This window comes from Suricata suricatta, chromosome 1, assembly GCF_006229205.1.
Source record: "Suricata suricatta isolate VVHF042 chromosome 1, meerkat_22Aug2017_6uvM2_HiC, whole genome shotgun sequence".
NCBI classification, from domain to species: domain Eukaryota; kingdom Metazoa; phylum Chordata; class Mammalia; order Carnivora; family Herpestidae; genus Suricata; species Suricata suricatta.
This window is the reverse complement of record NC_043700.1, coordinates 106,823,161-106,843,459: the sequence shown is the minus strand read 5'-3', so window position 1 is coordinate 106,843,459 and position 20,299 is coordinate 106,823,161. Positions and strand designations below refer to the sequence as shown.

The 20,299-nt window shown below is 38.7% G+C and overlaps 1 protein-coding gene across 1 annotated transcript; it reads left to right on the top strand.

Annotated features, from left to right (window-relative positions):
- The first annotated feature begins 886 nt into the window (after nt 1-886).
- LRIT3 (leucine rich repeat, Ig-like and transmembrane domains 3) lies at nt 887-16,811 on the top strand. The gene is made up of 4 exons (XM_029919195.1): nt 887-1,005; nt 3,950-4,422; nt 13,999-14,304; nt 15,658-16,811. Exons 1-4 carry the CDS (start codon nt 887-889, stop codon nt 16,809-16,811), a joined length of 2,052 nt encoding a protein of 683 aa, XP_029775055.1.
- The last annotated feature ends 3,488 nt before the right edge of the window (nt 16,812-20,299 follow it).

Sequence of the window (20,299 nt, the reverse complement as noted above, 5' to 3'; positions counted from 1 at the left end):
ACCCAATACAATAGCAAGATTAAATTATATATATATGATATATGTGTGTTGTCGGGCAAGGCCGATCAATACACACACACATGCGCACATTCCCTAAATCCATGACTATCAATTGCCCATGGGGATTTTCCATCTTACGTGAATGGAGGTAGTTTTTAATTATGGAGTTTAGTTTTTGTTTTCTGATAGAACCTAATTTTGCTAAAAGACATAGATTTTCAGATCTGGCTTGATGCCTGTAACTTGGGAAACTAGTTTAGAATAAAATATATTCTTGAGCCAAGATAATGGCCTTCATGACAAACAAACAGGCTGGGATAAGCCTTACACTGCACTAAGGTGACCTGGGAGAGCTGCGGGACACATTCTCACCAGAGCCTGGGTCCTGCTACTCAGTAGGGGATTGAAGCATTTTGCCTAAAAAATCTAGGTACTGGATTTTGTTTACTTTGTTTTTGGAGATCACAAATGCAAAAACTATAATTAATAATGTTATATAAATAAGCTGCAGTATTTTCTAGCACCCCTAAAACATTGAATTGTTTTTAACATTAAGTATATCTCCAAGATATAGTAGCAATTACATCTATAGGAAAGGATTTAACAGCCATTTCCTTGCAAATCTGGATATGGGCAACTATTGAAACTTTCTTAACATGGCTTGATTTTCATTTTCCTTGGAATGTGTTACTTTGCTGAAATCATATTCAAAGCCTAGGTCGATCGATCTCCTGTAAAATACACTTGAAGGTTAAGTAACTACAGACCTCAGCTAATCCCATCTAATCTGCTGTTACTAAATGGCTGTTTGCATTCCTGGCACACCAGTGTCTGAAGCTAAGGATCTGGTTTTTACTTTTTGTTCCAATAACCTCTAAAAGGAGCGATGCGTCTTTCAGTATGTCTGTGCATTGTGCTTATTAGCTTTTTGGAGGGAGTGAGCTGTTCATGTCCTTCACAGTGCACCTGCGATTATCATGGCAGAAATGACGGCACGGGATCAAGGTAGGCTCCTCTCCTTGCTACCAAGTATTCTAAGGATTCTGAGGAAAAGGACTCCAACTAGGCAGCCTTATTTTGAAAGCAACTTGTGGACCAGGTATCAGAGGAGAGAGGGTTTAATTTACATAAGCTTTAACTTAATTGTTTTAATACCGGGTCAGCTTCTCCCTTGTTTTCATTTTGAACAATTTAGATCTTAAAACACTCTCAAATTATCTGAGACTATCGGGTTACAAATATATTCATTGCACTTGTATTCACAACGTGTCCCTTTCAGAAGGTCAAACCCTGAAATGTGTGTAGCCAGCTCAGCTTGTTTACAGAAAGCATGAGAGGGAAGGCCAAGCAGGAGGGACCTGATACGCCCAGAATATTTGCTTCCCTGATTTCCCATTTCATTTGGGGGTTATTCATGCCAACTGGATATACCTTAGAAAGTAGGAAGGAAGGGCACAGGACTGAAGTTAGAGATACTCATAATTAGAGTTTTTCATTTTAAGGTATTGGGAGTTTACAAAGAAGAGAAGTTTGAAAGATACAGATCAACCTTGTCTACTGCAGACACTGGGGGGCCTGACGGAAGTTAGTTAATCTCTGGGTTGCTTTAACATCTACCTGTGGAGTGAGAATAATTACATACTTATAATATAGTGAGTACTTTGAGATAAAAGCTAAATGCAAAATAGAACTGTTGTTAGCTAAACATGGTAGAACTTGATTTTTTTTGGGGGGGGGAGGATATTAATAACCACCAGAGTATGTTGTGGCTTGGTTGAAGTGAACAGTGAGCTTCTCAATGAAAATAGTTAAAAGAATCACCCAATTTATGTCTTACAAATTTATTTATTTATTTTTATTTTTTAATGTTTATTTTGGAAAGAGAGAGACAGACAGAGTGAGAGCAGGGGAGGGTCAGAGAGAGAGAGAGGGAGGCACAGAATCCAAAGCAGGTTCCAGGCTCTGAGCTGTCCGCACAGAGCCTGATGCAGGACTCAAACCCATGAGCGGTGAGATCATGACCTGAGCCGAAGTGGGACACCTACCCAACTGAGCCAACCAGGAGCCCCTATGTCTTACAACCTGAAACAAATAAATAATAACAAGTAAAACACATTTTTGAGTAATTTGTTTTGTTACTGTTTGAACTTTACTTAACCAACTCTTTGTATCTTTTTGGGTGGGTTAAGAAAAGGAAAGAATGTAACAAATTAAAGATCTACTTGACAAAAGATATGAAGCAGTCAATAACTCTGGGCAGGATACTTTTGAGAAAACAGTCACAGAAATGTTTTTTCTTTCATGATAACCCTATTATTGATGGATTTTATAAAAACCATAGCATATTATGCCTGGCAAGGACTCTAGAAATAATCAAGTTTGACTGTCATTTTATAAACAAAGATACACAACTGTATAGAGATTAAATGACTTGTCCAAGGTCACAGCACTGAACTGATGCAATGACTGATTGATAAAGACGCTACATCTTTCAGCTTCCTATCCAGGCTTTCTTCCATTACACTGGAATGCTGACTTAACAAGTAAAAACCAGATCATTCTGGTATAAAGTAGCACTGAAAATTGCAATTCAGAATAGAGATGAAGAATAAGAAGCGTTCCTAGAGAATTCCAAGGATTCCATAGTCTTCTAAAGTTACAGAAAGGAGAAGACACTGTCAGTACACCCCAGCTTTCTGCTACTTACTTGTCTTCACATTATACACGAGCTTTTAAAATTCACCGATTCAATGTTGTGTGTTTACCAAATGGCTTTCATTGTTATTATGTACTACAAGTATAATGTATTATAATTTGGACCATGCTTTGCAAAATTTTTATTGTTCATTTTCAGTAATCCAGTACAGGTGAGTATAAATGAGGGATAAATAGGTCTTTTTTTCAGGTTAAAAGAATCTGAATTCTCTGATTTTTCATACTTTATAGCCACACATGGGACAGGCTTGTTTTTCTATGCCTGTTTTACACGTGCCACTAAACAAGATCACAATGTGACTTACTCAAGGTCACTTAAGTTAGTGAGTGGTAAAAGGAATAAACTTGCAGTTTCTGGTTTATTCCTTAGGCTGAAAGCAATGCACTGGTCACATTAAGATAGTTTGACTTTAAGCATCTAGTATGAACATTCATTTTCTTTTTCTTTTTCTTTATCTTTCCTTCCTTCCTTCCTTCCTTCCTTCTTCCCTTCCTTCCTTTTTAAAATTAAGTTATTTAAAAGGGACTTATAAAAATGGGTCATTTCCTAAAGAGGTTAAAAGTGCATACTTTAGAGTTGGACAGATGTGGGTTTAATAGGTGGCTGTATAACCTGCTGGCTATGTGACCTTGGGCAGTTACCTCACATTGGTGGGTGTCAGTTATTCTATCTGTAAAAATGAGATTGATGATAAAAATAGCAAACACCCATTAAGTGCCCATTATATGCCAGGAAGGTATAAAATTTTACATCCATTTCAATTAATCATTCTAACAGTGCCAAATGGGCAAATGAAGTTGCGGGATTGAAATGGCTTTTCCTGTCCACAAAGGAAGTGGCAGAGCTTAGATCTGAACCAAGATCAGCCTGACTCCAAAGCTGGTGCTTTTATCTATTACCCAATATCTACCTTATAGGGCTGTTGAAGATAAATAAGGTAGATGTGATGCATGATGCACAGGTCTGACACATAAGGGGTTCCATCAATAGTAGGTTGAACTACATGAAATTGCTGATATTTGATCATTTTTAACCTACAAAAATGGCCATTTCATATGGTTCAACTTGAAAGAAGAAGATGACGGTGATGACGAATTATGAATAGGTCAGCCAGGCTGAACAGATACTTTGCGAAAATGAGTAGGAAATGAAAAACTGATGCATGTTTCATGTACTATTTTGTCACGTGGGTCTTGGAAAGCAGGTTTTCTTCCATTGCTTTTGTGACACTAGGTCGGTGCTATGTAATGACCTGGATATGAACGAGGTCCCTATGAACTTCCCTGTGGACACTGTGAAGCTACGTATAGAGAAGACTGTCATCCGCAGAGTTCCCGCAGAGGCCTTCTACTACCTGGTGGAGCTTCAGTACCTCTGGGTGACTTACAATTCCGTGGCCAGCCTTGATGCCAGCAGCTTTTACAACCTAAAGCAGCTGCATGAGCTGCGGTTGGATGGAAATTCTCTGACTGCTTTCCCTTGGGCATCTCTGCTGGACATGCCCCAGTTGAGGACCCTGGATTTGCACAACAACAGAATAACCAGTGTACCTAATGAGGTGGTCAGGTACCTGAAGAACCTCGTCTACTTGGATTTATCAAGCAACAGGCTAACCACACTACCCCCAGATTTCCTGGAGAGCTGGCCCCACTTACTTACAACATCGTCAAGAAGCCTGGACCTTTCGCCACGAAGAATTATTCTTGGTAAGCTCAGAAGCCCCTGGGCTTCTCAGATCCAGATAATTTGCCTTGCGTGCCTTCAGTTGTTCAGTCGTTTCATATTTATTGAATTTGGCTTCTTCCTCTATACTTGACTTTTGATGGAATGGCACCTTATTGGTTGAGCCAAGGTGAATTGACCCATTTACCTTGTGTAAGGTGTAATGTCTCTGTATGAGCGCTGGAGGGAGGACTGCAGTGTATGTGTTGGAGGAGGGAGGAGAGTTGGCTTCATAAACTGAGAGACTGATGCTTACTGCTGTTAGAGATACTGGGGCTGAGTGACAAAATCTACCGATCTGCCCTGTTTCTGTGAACACGTCAATGCTCTATGCTCTGCCCCAGCCAACCTGCTCTGTTCCCTCTCCAGCTCTTTATCAGGCTCTTCAGGAGTGGAAGAGGGGCACTGGCATCTTTATGGGGTAGCAGTGGTTTAATTAGGGAGAATAGCTTCCAAATTTTCTTAATCTAAAAAGAAATGATGAAGACACCAGTTATTGCTGTCTCCTAATGGATTTGGTCTCTTAGTTTAACGATGATATGTTTTGTAGACTTTGATCTTGACTTTATTTAGGTGCTATGGGTATTTGTTTTGGGTTCTTCAAGTGTAAACTTCCAGTAAGTCTCTCTCTTCCTTTTTTTGTATCTTCCCACAGTGCTTTGCATGGCGCTCTACACATGGTGACTACCCAGTAAATGTGATTGCCAGATTGAAATCAGTGAGCCGAGACCCTTCTCAGGGGTGTCTGTGGGCAGTGAGGTCTTTCACACTTTTGTGTTAGACACAAGCCTGAGGCTCTGATCAAGTCAATTTCCTAAATCCTAGTTCACCCAGTAAGGCTGTGCCATCAGTCCACCAGTTATATCCATCGGGGCTGCAGGAGAGGTTGTATTTCTCATGATGAAAGAACTGGGTGTTTGGCCAGGGACATGACTATATCAGCCTTTTGGTGTGAGAGGCAACTCGATGCTATATTTGTGCCATGACTCCCTAATGACCAATATCACATGCTCAAATATTTGCTGAAGCAAATTATAAATAAAATAATGATAACTTTGAGATTTTTTTATAAAAAGGGAAGAGCCATGGCAGCACTTAAATGATTTTAACATTGCTTTTGTTCAAATGTAAATGCATTTTGGTGCTTATGAGACTAAAAATATGAGTGATAAGAAACAGACAGAAAAAGCAGAATCATGTAATTTTTTATTATATGGCTATTTTATGATTACCTACTGCTTATCTAGTATTTCAAACATTTTTTTAAAGAATAAAAGGAGGGGCGCCTGAGTGGCTCAGTCAGTTAAGAGTCCAGCTTTGGCTCAGGTCATGATCTCACGGTTCGTGGGTTCAAGCCCCATGTTGGGCTCTGTGCTGGCACCTAGCTCAGAGCCTGGAGTCTGCTTCGGATTCTGTGTCTCCCTCTCTCTCTGACCCTCCCCTGCTCGTGTTGTGTCTCTCTGTCTCTCAAAAAAAAAAAAAAAAAAAAAGAATAAAAGGAGTACTATAGGGTGGATTAGGGGAAAACATTATTTTAACAATAGTTGTGGAGTCCTTCTTCTTAAGTTCACCATGACAGGCACCATGTAATCCTATACTGTAGTATTTACTTACTCTATTTTAGACAATAATTTAGTCCTTGTAAGACTAATAGCAGGGCGCCTGGGTGGCTCAGTTGGCTAAGCCTCCGACTTCAGCTCAGGTCAGATCTCACGTTCGTGGGTTCGAGCCCCACGTCAGGCTCTGTGCTGACAGCTAGCTCAGAGCCTGGAGCCTGCTTCCGGTTCTGTGTCTCCTTCTCTCTCTCTGCCCCTCCCTCTCTCATGCTCTGTCTCTCCCTGTATCAAAAATAAAATAAAACATTAAAAAAAACAGACTAATAGCTAGAAATTGTCTTAAACACTGAGATTCTATTTCTCTACACATTTTTCTAAGTTTCTTTAAAAGTGACTCTTGGTCCTAATAGAATTACCAAATGGAGATAGATAGTAGAAAATAAAATCAAATTAATAAATTCTTATTAATACCTCCCTAATGACTAGCCACTAATTACTAATATCACTATGAAGTTTTTGGGACATTAATATTTTTACCTTGTGAGTTAAATCTGGATGAAAATTTAGGGATCAAATTGGAAAGGGTTATAAAATTTCATAGTCCATGGACATAAACAGCTTTACCTATGCTTCAGAGTCCAGATTCTTCAAAAGCAGATTCTTTAAAAAGGTGATATGAAAATACTTTTGGCATAAAATTAGAGTGAAAAATGAAGGTATGTAATTATACATATTCATGATCATAACTATTTTAAAATGTGCAAAGAGGGGCGCCTGGGTGGCTCAGTTGGTTGAATGTCTGACTCTTGACTCTGGCTCAGGTCATGATCTCAGGGTTGTGCACTGAGCATGGAGCCTGCCTAGGATTCTCTCTCCCTCCCTCTGGCCCTCTCCCCTGCTTGCAATGCTCTCTCTAAAATAAAACAAACAAAGAAAAATAAAATGTGCAAAGAAAAAGATTGAAAAATACACTAGTTGGCTAACTGTCCTCTTTGGGTGGGGGGTTATCTTTTTAGTATTTTATATTTTCAAAATGTTCTGCATTGGTCATGCATTACTATTACAATAATGATGATAATCACGATAATAAATAACAGAAGATATTTTGAAACATGCTCAACCACATGTGGCTGCTGATCTTAGCAAAGCCCTGCCTGCCTGCTATGTAACAAAGGGGAAGGAATGCTCTCCTCTAATAAGAAGACTGGCTCAGGGCGCCTGCGTGGCTCAGTCAGTTAAGTGTCCGACTTAGGCTCAGGTCATGATCTCACGGTTCATGGCTTTGAGCCCCATGTCGGGCCTTGTGCTCACAGCTCAGAGCTGGAGCCTGCTTTGGATTCTGTGTCTCTCTCTCTTTCTCTGCCCCTCCCCTGCTCACTCTTTGCCTCCCTCCATCTCTCAAAGATGAATAAATGTTAAAAAATAAAATAAAGGACTGGCTCTCGTGTGTGAATCACACGCAGAAAACTCAAGTTTCTCATCTGGAAAATGGAGATGGGAGGACTCACTCCTTCTTTCCGACTCATAGGACTCCAATGAGAATATTATATTTTATGTGACAATTCTTTAGAATATGAAGTGGGCAGTCTCTGAGGTTGTAATATTAGATCAACAATAATCCATAGCAGCTGTGACTGAGATATAAGTGTCCTATAAAGAAAGACTCCTCTATTTTGGCTTTTTCTGTTATTTTAACTATATTGGAATCTTCCCATTTTGTCATTCAAATATGGTGATGAGAACCAGTTCTAACTTTTCTAGAACCCAGGGTTTAAGTAGCAATTATATCTTTCCAGGTACCTTATAGAATTTACTTTTCTATTATTATAGTGGAATACGTTCTGCTCTTATTTAATTGTTATTGTACCATGTGTGTTATTGTTGGCAGACAGAGGTTCTGTTTGTAACCATGATATAATAGCTTATATTGATGGAGTGCTTACTCAAGGCCAACTCTCGTTCTTATACTTTACAGATATAACTTCTTCCAGTCTCATATTAACCTTGTATGAAGTATCATTTCATCCTCATTTTACAGAAGAAGAATTGAGACACAAGCCACATGCCCAAATTTACTTATCACACTGATGGAGCCGGGGTGTGAATACAGGCTGTGTGGCTCCTGAACGCATGCTCTTCCATACGCCTTTGTAATGCGAGATACTGCATATAATAATACTAGTTAGTTTCCTCATGTATTCATTACTATCTCCTTAAATAGTATATTCATTTAATATAAAAAATTAGGGAGAGGTTTTCCCATTACTCCTCTAGTTCTACATGAGTAAAAATATCAGCTTAATCAAATGATCCTCTAATGTATCATAAAAACACAATGAGTGTTTTGCAAGTAAACATTTAAGTGAACTGTGAAACTAGATTGAATTTTTGATTTGCAATACAGGTAAATTTCCATGGTCCCTTTCTCAGTAATAAACAAATATTTACATAGGCAGAGTCTATAAGACTCAACATTCTTAGAGGAAAAAGCTTATAGTAGGACAGGGTATAAAAGGATTTTTTGGTGTATTTTACTGGTATTGAAATTTGCTCAATTGCAAACATAAGCTCTTCTCCAGATTAGAATGAAGTTCACCTAAAGGGCAGCAGCCACATGAGTATTCCCACAAAATTTTCTAAAACAGCATTAATTTAATTCAACAAACACACCTCAGTCCCTGTTGATATGCTTGTTCTTTGCTATGCACAAAGGAGATAAACCCACGCAGTTAAGGCTGACTCCTTGCTAGGTGCTCCTCTAAGGACTCCCTGGCAGTATCTCAGCCTTCAGGACAACACCATAAAGTAGGTCTATAATTATTACCACCTTTTTACAGCTGGTAGAGAGGCAGAGTCAAGCTTCAAGTTCAGTTTATCTTGAGAGATATCATTCTTTTGTTTTTCAAACCTTTTCTAAATTGAGGAGTTGAAGTACAGTTTGCATACCACGGATCCTAAGTGCACAACTCAGTAAATGATGATAAATGATATACCTCCACAGAACCCATACCCTCATGAAGATACGGAATAATTTATCACACTGGAAAGTTCCCTTGTGCCTTTTCTCAATCTCCTCCATTCCAAGCAACCACTATTTTTATTTTCTTTTTTTTTAATTTTTTAATGTTTATTTTTGAAGGAGAGAGACACGGATGTGAGCAGACAGGGGCAGAGTGAGAGGGAGTCACAGAATCCAAAGCAGGCTCCTGGCCACAAGCTGTCAGCACAGGACTCCAACCCACAAACCCTGAGATCATGACCTGAGCTGAAGTCGGATTCTTAACCGACTGAGCCACCCAGGCACTCCTTCCACTATTTTTATTTCTATTACAATAGGTTAATTTTGTTTGCCCTAGAATTTTATGTAAACGGAATCATAAAATACACTCTTGTGCCTGGCTTCTTTCATTTAACACTATTGTTCTTCAGATTCATCCATGTCACTGCATGTATGAATAGTTCCTTTTGCAGTATCATATTCAATTTTATGAATGTATGAATTGTTAAACCTTTCTCCTGTTTTTGGACACATGGGCTGTTACCAGTTTTTAGCGATTGTGAATTAAGCTGCTGTTAACATTTTTATGCAAAGGTTTTTGTAGAACCTCTTTTCTATTTCTTTTGGATAAATTCCTAGGATTGAAATTGCGAGGTCGTAAGATGACTATAATAACTCTTTAAGAAACTTCCAAGTTCCCAAAGAGGTCGTACCATTTTACACTGACACCAGCACTCTGTAATAGTCTACTTGCTCCATATCCTCCCTGACACTTGAGGTTGTCAGTCTTTGTCATTTCAGCCATCCCCTGGGGGTGGGTGGGTCAGGGAGTGATGTCACACTGTGATTTAATTTGCATTTCCCTGATGACTACTGTTTTCATTGGGATATTGGTCATTGCTATATTCCTTTATCCCAATATATAATTTTTTAAAGTTATTTTCTTTTTTTTATTGAATATAAGCTTTTTGTCGGTTATATGTATTGTTATTTTTGTTTAAAAATTTTTTAATAAAGTAATGTTTATTTTATTATTTTTGAGAGAGAGAGAGAGAGAGAGAGAGAGAGAGACAGAGAGAGACAGAGCATGAGCATGAGCATGAGCAGAGGAAAGGCAGAGAGCAAGAGGGAGACACAGAATCTGAAAGGCTCCAGGTGCTGAGCTGTTGGAACAAAGCCCGATTTGGGTCTTGAACTTGGGAATGGTGAGATCATGAGCTGAGCCAAAGTGGGATGCTTAACCCACTGAGCCACCCAGGTGCCCCAGTTAGTTATATGTATAATTAATATTTTCTCCAAGGCTGTAGTTTCATTTTCTTCATGGTGTCTTTGATAAGAAACTTTAAAATTTTAAGGATATCTGATTTACTAGATTTTTGTATCTCATCTAGGAAATATTTGGCTTCCTACAAGTCACAGAAATATTCTATTTTCCTTATAGTTTTATTTTTTATATTCAGTTTCTGGCTTTCTATTCTTAGCTTTTGTGCTTAAGACTGTGGTCCATCTCAGTTTTTGAGTATAGTGTACTCAAAAGGTAGGGGTTGAGGTTTTTTCCAAACAGGTGGCCAGTTGTTCCAGCACCCATTTGTTGAAAAGATTTTAACTCCCCCCTGAATTGTTAGACACCATTGCCACCACAAAACGGACTAAGACATGGTCTTTGCTTTCAAGAGCTTATAGAATAACTTTTGTACAGGTATTTATTGCTGACTTTTCACACACAAAAAATAGCACATTTAATTCAACTACTGTGATGTATGGAAAACAGTGTCCTTTTAGAAAAGGAATCAGGCAAAGTTGGTTTGCCCCATCCAAGAATAGTTACATAAACTAAATTAATTAATGCAAATTACTGTGACTGTGGTAGGTGTGTTGCCTTGAAGGAATGCAGTCCAAATAACAGTTTAACTTCAGGGAGTTCTTGTACCTTTGTCCCCAAAAGAAAAAAACAACATTTGGTGAATGTGTTCAGCACTCAAGTCATTACTATTATTCAGGCTTTAAAAGTTGTGCCTTTGACCTTAGATGTTTCAAAGCTAGAATAAACATATTTTTGAGGGATTTAAAATATTTTCCTGTTTTATGTAACTTTTAAACATAACCAGTTGGGTTAACTTTTAAGAGAATTTTGTTTCGCCATTAACACATTTTTATGACAGTTTCAAAGCATGAATAAACCTGTTAATGTTACAGTTCTTGGATCGTCTCCCTATGTAGACATTTGTGCTCTGGACATGGCTGCTTTGAGATGTGTTCCTAGACAACAGCACTATAGCTGCCACCCGTGGCTCTAGATGTTTTTGGGTGATGAAATGAGTTATTGTGGAAGGGATAGTAGATTAGGAGTCTAAAACATCTGAGATTTAGTCAAGACTCTAAGCTACTTATAGAATCAAGGCCGTAATCTGTTTGTGCTTTAGCATCCTCTGATGTGAAACTCGAAAAATCATATTAGCTTCCTGAGGTCAGTATAAGACATATAGTGCTTGAGAATGAGAGATTTAAAATCAGGATACAGAGGTTCAAATCCTGACTATATTCAATTGTGTAACCACAGGCAGATCCCTTAACCTCTCTGAGTGCTGGCTTTTTCCTCTTTAAAATGATAATGATACTAATATTATCCACCTCATGCTATTGTCAGGATTGAGGTAGACAAATCCTTCAGCATACTTAGCACTGCTGGAAGACAATTTTCCGTGATTTTTCACATTTCTGCCTGTCTTGTGAGCAGAGGCAGCACTGACTGCCTTTTGTTCTGAACTATCTTTTTAAGGATGTTTATGTACAGAACTGCTTTGGAAGGTAAAGGTATATCTCCCTCCAGAGCAAAGGGTAGGCATGTTTACTGCCCAGTATAAGATAAAAATGTCTTCCTCCAGAGCTCCTTCGTCTCTGACCAGGAGTCTTATGTCTTCTGCCAACCAGTCACCCTAAAGTCGGATAAAACTCAGACCCTTTACAATTCTTGACAAGTACAATATTTGCCATACAGGAAACAAACAATTGCTGGCAACTTGTTTGGTTCTTTTATAAAGCAAAGATTCAGCATAGCAAGTGTTTTGTGAGCAAAAAGTATTATCCACATATTATTACATGATAGAATGAATTTGATGTTTGCTGGTAAGTTGGATTTTAGAGAACTGGTCATAGATTCACTAAATCTAAGAGGAAAAAGTTCAAGGCAATTTATACACGGAAGAAGTGAAATTCCTAAGATAGAAGATTAAAAACACTGTAAAGTTTTATAAACACTGGCAGAAAAATATGAACCATTCATGAAGTGCTATTATAATAAAATAGACATAAAGAGACATAAATAGAATTTACGAATGAACAGTTAAATCCTCCAACATTGTTAGAATTTTTAAAAATTGTGATTCTGTTTTTCCCTTTATGAATCAATGTATAATCCACTCCATTAATAAAAAGCCACAACCATAAACCTTTTGGGGGTAAATCTCTTTCAACCTTGCTCCTTATTTACATGGGACATTTACAAATGTTAGAGAGATTTTTGTTTGACCAAAGGCTCTGAAGCACCACCTTAGATGCTTCTGGGATCTTAGCAAATAATTATATACTTTCACTGTCCCTGGATTTGACTTTTGCTCTGAAGCCCTTTCTTAATTTGAGAACTTTGGAGAGGCTGGGATTAAGACCCAATTTTATTACAGAACCCTGGAAATATTGACCCCTTTAACAGCTTTTCCTTTCGCCGGTGTCTGCCCTTCACATTTTACTACCAGCAGCGAGGAGAACTGGGCAGCAGTTTCAATGCTCTGTGTGGAAATATCATTAGCTAAAACATTCATTTCCTTGAATGTGTTTTCTCCTTTCCCCGTTAACCACAGGTGGCAGTGTTTCTAAACTTTCTGCCACTCCATAAAAGCGTCTCCTTCATTCTGGTTTCCAATAGTTACATTTTCCTCACTTGCCTTTAAAGCTCTCGCTGACAGCCTTCTTGAAGGCCAAAGCACATCTGCTAACAGTTCTGAAAGCTGAGGCAGTCCTCCACCAGAGGCTGTCAGCTAACTGCATTCCTTGCTGCCGCTTCTCTCCTGAAGAGGGATTTGGGCAGGGCACATTCACAGTCCCCGCATATGGCATTAATGGCAAGCTCTGTTCTAGCCTCTCCCAGTCTCCAGTCTTATCTCCTGACATTGCCTGCATCTCACTCTACATGCTACACAGAACTTGTCCTACCTCCAAAGGTCTTCAGATCACACAAAACCATGACACAGTGCAGGCAGAGTTAGGTGTCTATCTACACCCTCAATCCTTACAGTAATATAGGTACTCCATAGCACCCTAGAAATATCTCTATCAGTGTATTGATAGTATTCTGTGGTACTGGGATTAACATATTTGGTCAGATGCTGATTAGCTATGTGACCTAGGTCAAAGCATTTGATTTCTCTATATCTCAGCTTCTTCATAAAAAAAAAAAAGTTTTATTTTTTTTTTTGAGAGAGAGAGAGAGAGAGAGAGAGAGAGTGAGCAAGGGAGGGTCACAGAAAGAGGGAGATACAGAAACTGAAGACAGGCTACAGCCTCTGAGCCATCAGCACAGAGCCTGATGTGGGGCTCAAACCCACAAACTGTGAGATCATGACCTGAGCTGAAGCCAGACCCTCAACTGACCGAGCCATCCAGGTGCCCCCAGCTTCTTCATTTTTAAAATGAGCATACTAATACTCTTCCTCATAGGATTTTTGGGACTAAATGAAATAATAGAGGTAAGTGCTTAGAACAAAGGCCTGTACAGAGTAAACGCTCAATAAATGTTGGCTACGATCACTAATGATCTGAACTGACAGGCTATGTTCATTCCGGTAGCCAGATTGCAGGGCAAAACTGACAGGGAGGTGACTCCCATGTCATCCCTCAAACCACTTTTATTTTAGGGAAACAGTGCAAACACTTGCTTGCCCAAGTGGCTGTGATGTAAACTGAAGTCAACAGAATAAGCTTTATCAGTCTTTTCCTCCCTTCTGGTTTAGGTCTGCAGGACAACCCTTGGTTCTGTGACTGTCACATTTCTAAAATGATCGAGTTGTCAAAAGTTGCTGACCCTGCTGTAGTGCTTCTTGACCCACTGATGATTTGTAGTGAACCTGAGCGCCTGTCAGGGATTTTATTTCAGCGGGCTGAGTTGGAACAGTGCTTGAAGCCATCAGTGATGACGTCGGCCACCCAGATCACATCTGCTCTGGGCAGTAATGTTCTGCTGCGGTGTGATGCTACTGGCCAGCCTACTCCACAGCTCACATGGACCAGATCAGACAGCTCGCCAGTTAATTACACAGGTATTTCCTTATTTAGGCCTATAAGACTTGAAGTTTTCAAAGATCTGAATTGAAACTCATGTTTTGTGTGATCTGAAATTGGCTAGTTAATTCTAAAAAAATACACCAAAATTATTGGGTTAAAGAACTTCAAAAGGTTCATTTTATTGGTTAACCTTTTTCTCAGTTTATCTCACTAACTACATAGATGAAATTAGACAATCTGATTTTTTTTTAGATAGAAAACAACATGATCCAGTGGATGGATGACTGCAAATAAGGCCTTTGTCTTGCTACATTAGAGTGATATATTTTTTAAAAGTCATTAAAATTAAATGCAAATCAAGGTAGAAATAATGAAACCTGATGGAATTAAAAATAGTTAAGACTTAATATTCTTACAAATAGATAGTGAATGGCCCACAGCCTAAGGTAGTAAGCTAAAGTTTGGGGTACTAGGATAGTGCTCAGTACATTATTATTCTTCAGAAAGATTCACAAACCAAGACCGAAAGGTAATATGTTAGATTTTAGTGTTTAGGAAAGTAAGATTCAAAATTTGCAAAAATAGTATATTATTCTGCAAATAATAGAATCCATGGTTTACTAATTTCTCTAGATTAAATGTAAAATGTAAGGATGAGAATACTAATTATGACTCCTCTATGCCAGAAAATTATCTGCTATGCCATCTGGCTATGTAGATAGATAGCATTTTATTATAATGAAAAACTATTTGGGGAAATATTTAAGACCTTGTAATAGCCATTTTTTTTTTTTTTTAGTGTTTTATTTATTTTTGAGACAGAGAGAGGCAGAGCATGAGCAGGGAGGGGCAGAGAGAGAGGGAGACACAGAATCTGAAGCAGGCTCCAGGCTCCGAGCCGTCAGCACAGAGCCTGACGCGGGGCTTGAACACACGAACGTGCGATCATGACCTGAGCTGAAGCCGGACGCTTAACCGACTGAGCCACCCAGGCGCCCCTGTAATAGCCATTTTATAAGACCACCGTGAGTTACATTTGGAAAGGATCCTTCAGTCTACTTAGTCTTCTCTTAAAAATATTGTAACAGAGGCTTTAAAAAAAGGCTTAATTGACTTGTCGGAAATCAAACACTAATCAGTGGACCAACATTTACTAAAACCAAGTCTCACAATTCACAGCCCCATGTCTTTTTAAAATACCATTTCCCATACAGACCTCATGGAACCCGGCACGGCATAGACCTTACAGACCAATTACCTGCCATCAGAGACTTGGAGGGTGCCATTTCCTTCTTGGGTTATGTGAAAGGGATACGTGTAGAATCAAATTAGTGGCCATGTTGCTTGAGTTTTTCCTCACAGAGTATATATACATTTTTTTCTTACAGTCATTCAGGAATCTCCAGGGAAAGGAATCAGATGGTCCATAATAAGTTTGACAGGTATTTCTTACAAGGATGCTGGGGATTACAAATGTAAGGCCAAAAATTTGGCTGGGATGTCAGAAGCTGTGGTTACCGTGACAGTGGTTGGTGTTGCCACAACCACCGTATTATCAGACACCCCTGAAAGAACCGGAGATCACCTTGAGCAAAGAGTCCAGCCAGGATCTAGATCTACATCTACACCCGGTTCAGTGTCATCACCCTGGTCCTCTAACTCCTCTTCCTCCCTTGCTTCTTCCATTTTTCTTTCTACTTCTACTTCATCTCCTCCCTCCAGCGCTTTCTTCTCATCTCCTTTCCTCTCTTCCATTGTTTCTTCAACCACAACTCCAAGAACCAGAATTTCAACAAACCCCACCTTGTTCAGCCAACAGTCACTCCAGCTGCGCCCAGGTGGGAAAAGAAATTTAAAGGTGGAGATGGGTAGAAGTAAGGTTCCTTCAGCTAGTGCAAGCAAAAAAGAAGAGTTGGTATCGTTGGATCAAGCAATGCCAATGGAGACAAATGCCACAATAGCAAATCTCAGGGTAGTCAGCAAGACTGAAGAGAGTGTGACTTTGCTGTGGAACACTTTCAACACGACGCGTAAGTCCGAGGTGGCCATCTTGTATTCCAAGTATGGAGAGAAGGACCTGCTGCTGCTGAATGTAGACTCCAGCAAGAACCAAGTAACCATAGATGGCTTGGAGCCTGGCAGGCAATACATAGCATGTGTCTGTCCAAAGGGAGTGCCTCCCCAGAAGGACGAATGTATCACCTTTACTGTTGACAGAGTTGAAGAAGAAGGTGATTCTCAAGTGTCTTTCCTTATCGTGGTGAGCGGTACTGCCTGTATTGTTGTCTTGCCATTGATCTTTTTCCTGTTGTACAAAGTTTGTAAACTGCAATGTGGGTCAGAGTCCTTTTGGGAAGATGATTTGGCAAACGAAACTTATATCCAATTTGAGACCCTGTGCCCCAGGTCTCAAAGTATAGAGGACCTTTGGACGCAAAGGCACAGAGATGATTCAGAAAAATTGCTGCTTTGTTCTAGGTCAAGTGTGGAATCTCAGATGACTTTTAAAAATGAAGGTTTGAGACCAGAGTATTATTGCTAAGGTTTTACAACTCAGGCACATGTGAAGTCCACAAAATTTCTTCCACATAATTCAGGATCTGAGGATGTGGTTGACCTCTGTTTGGATGACTTTGGAATGCTTTTGATTTTGTTAAAAAATACCATGCAAGGGGTACTTGGTTGACTCAGTCAATAGAACATGTGATTCTTGATCTTGGGGGTGTAAGTTTGAGCCCCATGTTGGGTATAGAGATTACTTAAGAACTACTATGTGACTACTGAACTAAAGAGACAAATAGTCTGGATTTTTGTTGTGTGGAAGATATCCAACGAAATAATTTTTAGGGTACTGCTTAATAAGTTAATAATATGTTTTAGGATAGTGTTTAGTTTTTAAAATAAATTCATGTGAGAATAGTTGTAAAAAAGTAAAGTCTGAATTTTAAAAAGATAGTTTTCCGAGAAGTAAAGATTAGTATAACCAGCTAAGCCTTGATGTTCATTCATGTTTGAAGTGCTTTATGGCATTTGCTGTGGATATTTACTGCCATTGCCTACTGGGCGAAAGTGGGAAAGTACAGAATTTTGCATTCATTAAGGTTAAATGCAACCTAGAGGGAGGGCTCCAGCTCTTGGTACCATTATGCATTACAATACTGCATGGTTGTATTAAATTTCTTAGAAATATAGGTATTAGCAAAAATAAGTTTAAAAAGAGGATAGTGAACATAGTAAGGCCATTTCTAAAAATAGTAACCATTGCATTCTAATATGTTTGTGAACAGACTATATGGATCTTTTTAAAAAAATAAGTGCTCATTTTGAAACAATTTCTTTAATATTTTGACATTCACTCTTCTCTTCCCCGCCCTCTTCTCCTTCTCTCCCTCCCCTTTCTTCCTTCATTTCTTTTTTTTCCCCCTTCTGCTTTGTCAGATATTCAGGTAGCCAAAGGACCATAGCTAAGTTGTTTGTACTTTGCCATGTTATATTTTGTTTTGTTTTGTTTTTAAAATATAATTTATTGTTAAGTTAGCTTGACAATGTGTGCTCTTGGTCTTGGGGGTAGATTCCCATGATTCATTGCTTATATACAACACCCAGTGCTCATCCCCCACAAGTACCCTCCTCAATGCCCATCACCCATTGCCATGTTATATTTTGATTTCCTGGATAAAGGAAATAACTCTGTAAGTATTTTTTCGATCTGAAAAGGATGTTTTAGAATCTTGAAGAGGAGTGTCAATGGATTAATTTGGTCATATTTTCTAGGTTAAAAACATCAGAGAAATTGAGCTAGAGGGGATATATAAATAGATAGAAAAGGGGCTTCACACATAACATTTATGTTTTTTTTAAAAAGAAGTTTATCACCACCTTTACTAAAGATTATATTCCCTTTACATCAGAGATTTTGGAGTACAGAACAGATTTATAAAGGTGTGTCAGGAGTTCTGAAAAACTTTGAGAAGCAAGTCCCAAGAAAATCTTATGTTTTTCATAAGAAATAGATAGGTTTTAATGTAACACATTGTGAAAATTATAATACAAGCAGCTGGATAATGAAAAATTATTCATTCCAAATGGCTCTTAATTAAAAAGGAAGAAGATTTCTATTTTAGGCATATCCTGCATATTAGGAGGAGACCAGCATGGATGGATGGCCTATCCAGAGCTCCCAAATGTCCCCTTACTGTATAATTTCCTCTTTTTTCCTTCTCTTTCCTTTCCAGCCCATTCCTCCTTGGTGCTTTCATCACCAAGTGCATTGTCTAATCATCTAACAGTTTAAATTTAGTATTCATTTTTAAGTTTTGTTAGAAATATACATTTTATAGGCAATTTTGTGTTTTATTTCAAGTTATGTTTGGTCAACTTATTTTAAATTAAAAGATTGCAAAAACTTGCATTTTTTTACACTAAAGACATTGTGGAGTTCATTGCCATATTTAAAATGTTCATATAAACAGACTGCCAAAATACCACTACATTAGAAATGACTACAGGAGAATGTTACAGACTACTGAGCCAAATGGCACCCAGATTTTACAAAGGTAGGTTATTTGTCAAGAAAGGAGACTTGCGACACCCGATAAGGTAAATTACTGATTGCCCTTATAATCAAAATCAAATGATGGGGAGTGTGGGTGGCTCAGTTGGTTAGGCATCCAGCTTAGGCTCAGGTCATGATCTCACGGTTTGTCAATTTGAGTCCTGCGTTGGGCTCTCTGTTGTCAGTGTGGAGCTGGTTTCAGATCCTGTGCCTCTCTCTCTCTCTCTCTCTCTGCCTCTCTTCTATTTGTACTCTTTCTCTCAAAAATAAATAAATATTTAAAAAAATCAAGTGAGGCCTGTACTTATTTTGACCAATGAGGAAAAGATATTTGCTGGTGTGGATAAGAGAAAGCACCTCTGTCATCTTCAACTTGGACTTGGCACATGAAGTAAGTTCTAAGTAATTTGTTACTAATAGTGAAAGGACTAAAACTGTAAATCATCTACTTTCTAAAAATATATACATTTGAGTGTAGTCAAGGTTATCCTGATAATATCATTGCTCTTACAAGTTTTTTTCTTCCTTCCTTCCTTCCTTCCTTTCCTTCCTTCCTTCCTTCCTTCCTTCCTTCCTTCCTTCCTTCCTTCCTTCCTTCCTTCCTTCCTTCTTTCTTTCTTTCTTTCTTTCTTTCTTTCTTTCTTTCTTTCTTTCTTTCTTTCTTTCTTTCTTTCTTTCTTTCTTTCTTCTTTCTTTCAGAGAGAAAGCAGGGAGCGGGGGGCAAAGGGAGAGGGAGAGAGAATCCCTAGCAGGTTCCAAGCTCAGTGTGCAGCCTGATGCGGCGCTTGATCCCATGACCCTGGGATCATGACCTGAGCTGAAATCAAGAGTTGGACACTTAACCAACTGAGCCACCCAAGCGCCCCACAAGTATGCTCTCTTCAGTAGGAGAAAAAGGTAGACATGGCAAGCAGCAAAAAATTCTATATAATCAACAGCCTGTTTATCAGTGTCGCCTTAAGCACTATGGAGAGTAATCCTAACTGATATATAGCCAATAAATGTGATAATTAAATATCATAATAATGTTTTACTTTCAGATAAGATATGAGGTTTGTAAAACTTGGGTAAGTGGTGAGGGTGTGTCACGTGTGAGACTATAAAAAATGATATGCTATGACATAAAAAATGCTGAGAACTCCAAGCTAATAGTTTATTATGGCCAGAAAAGAAAATCCCAGAATTCAGAGTCAGACAAGTGCCCTGGACTTTGGGACACTTCTACAAAAAGTTCAAAGAAAAAAAAATTTGGCCAACAGACTTGAGTCTCAAAAAGGGAATATGGCTAACAAACAGAGATTTTAAAAACCCAAAAGCTTTTAGCTGAATAATTATGAAATAATTCAAATAAACAGGAGATAGCTCAGGAAAGCTAAATTGCTGTCTACTAATCTAGAAGTTTAAATAATATATGTAGAAGATACAAAGAAGGAAGAGTAACCAAGGATGCAGGTAGAGATGTAGCAAATCTATTA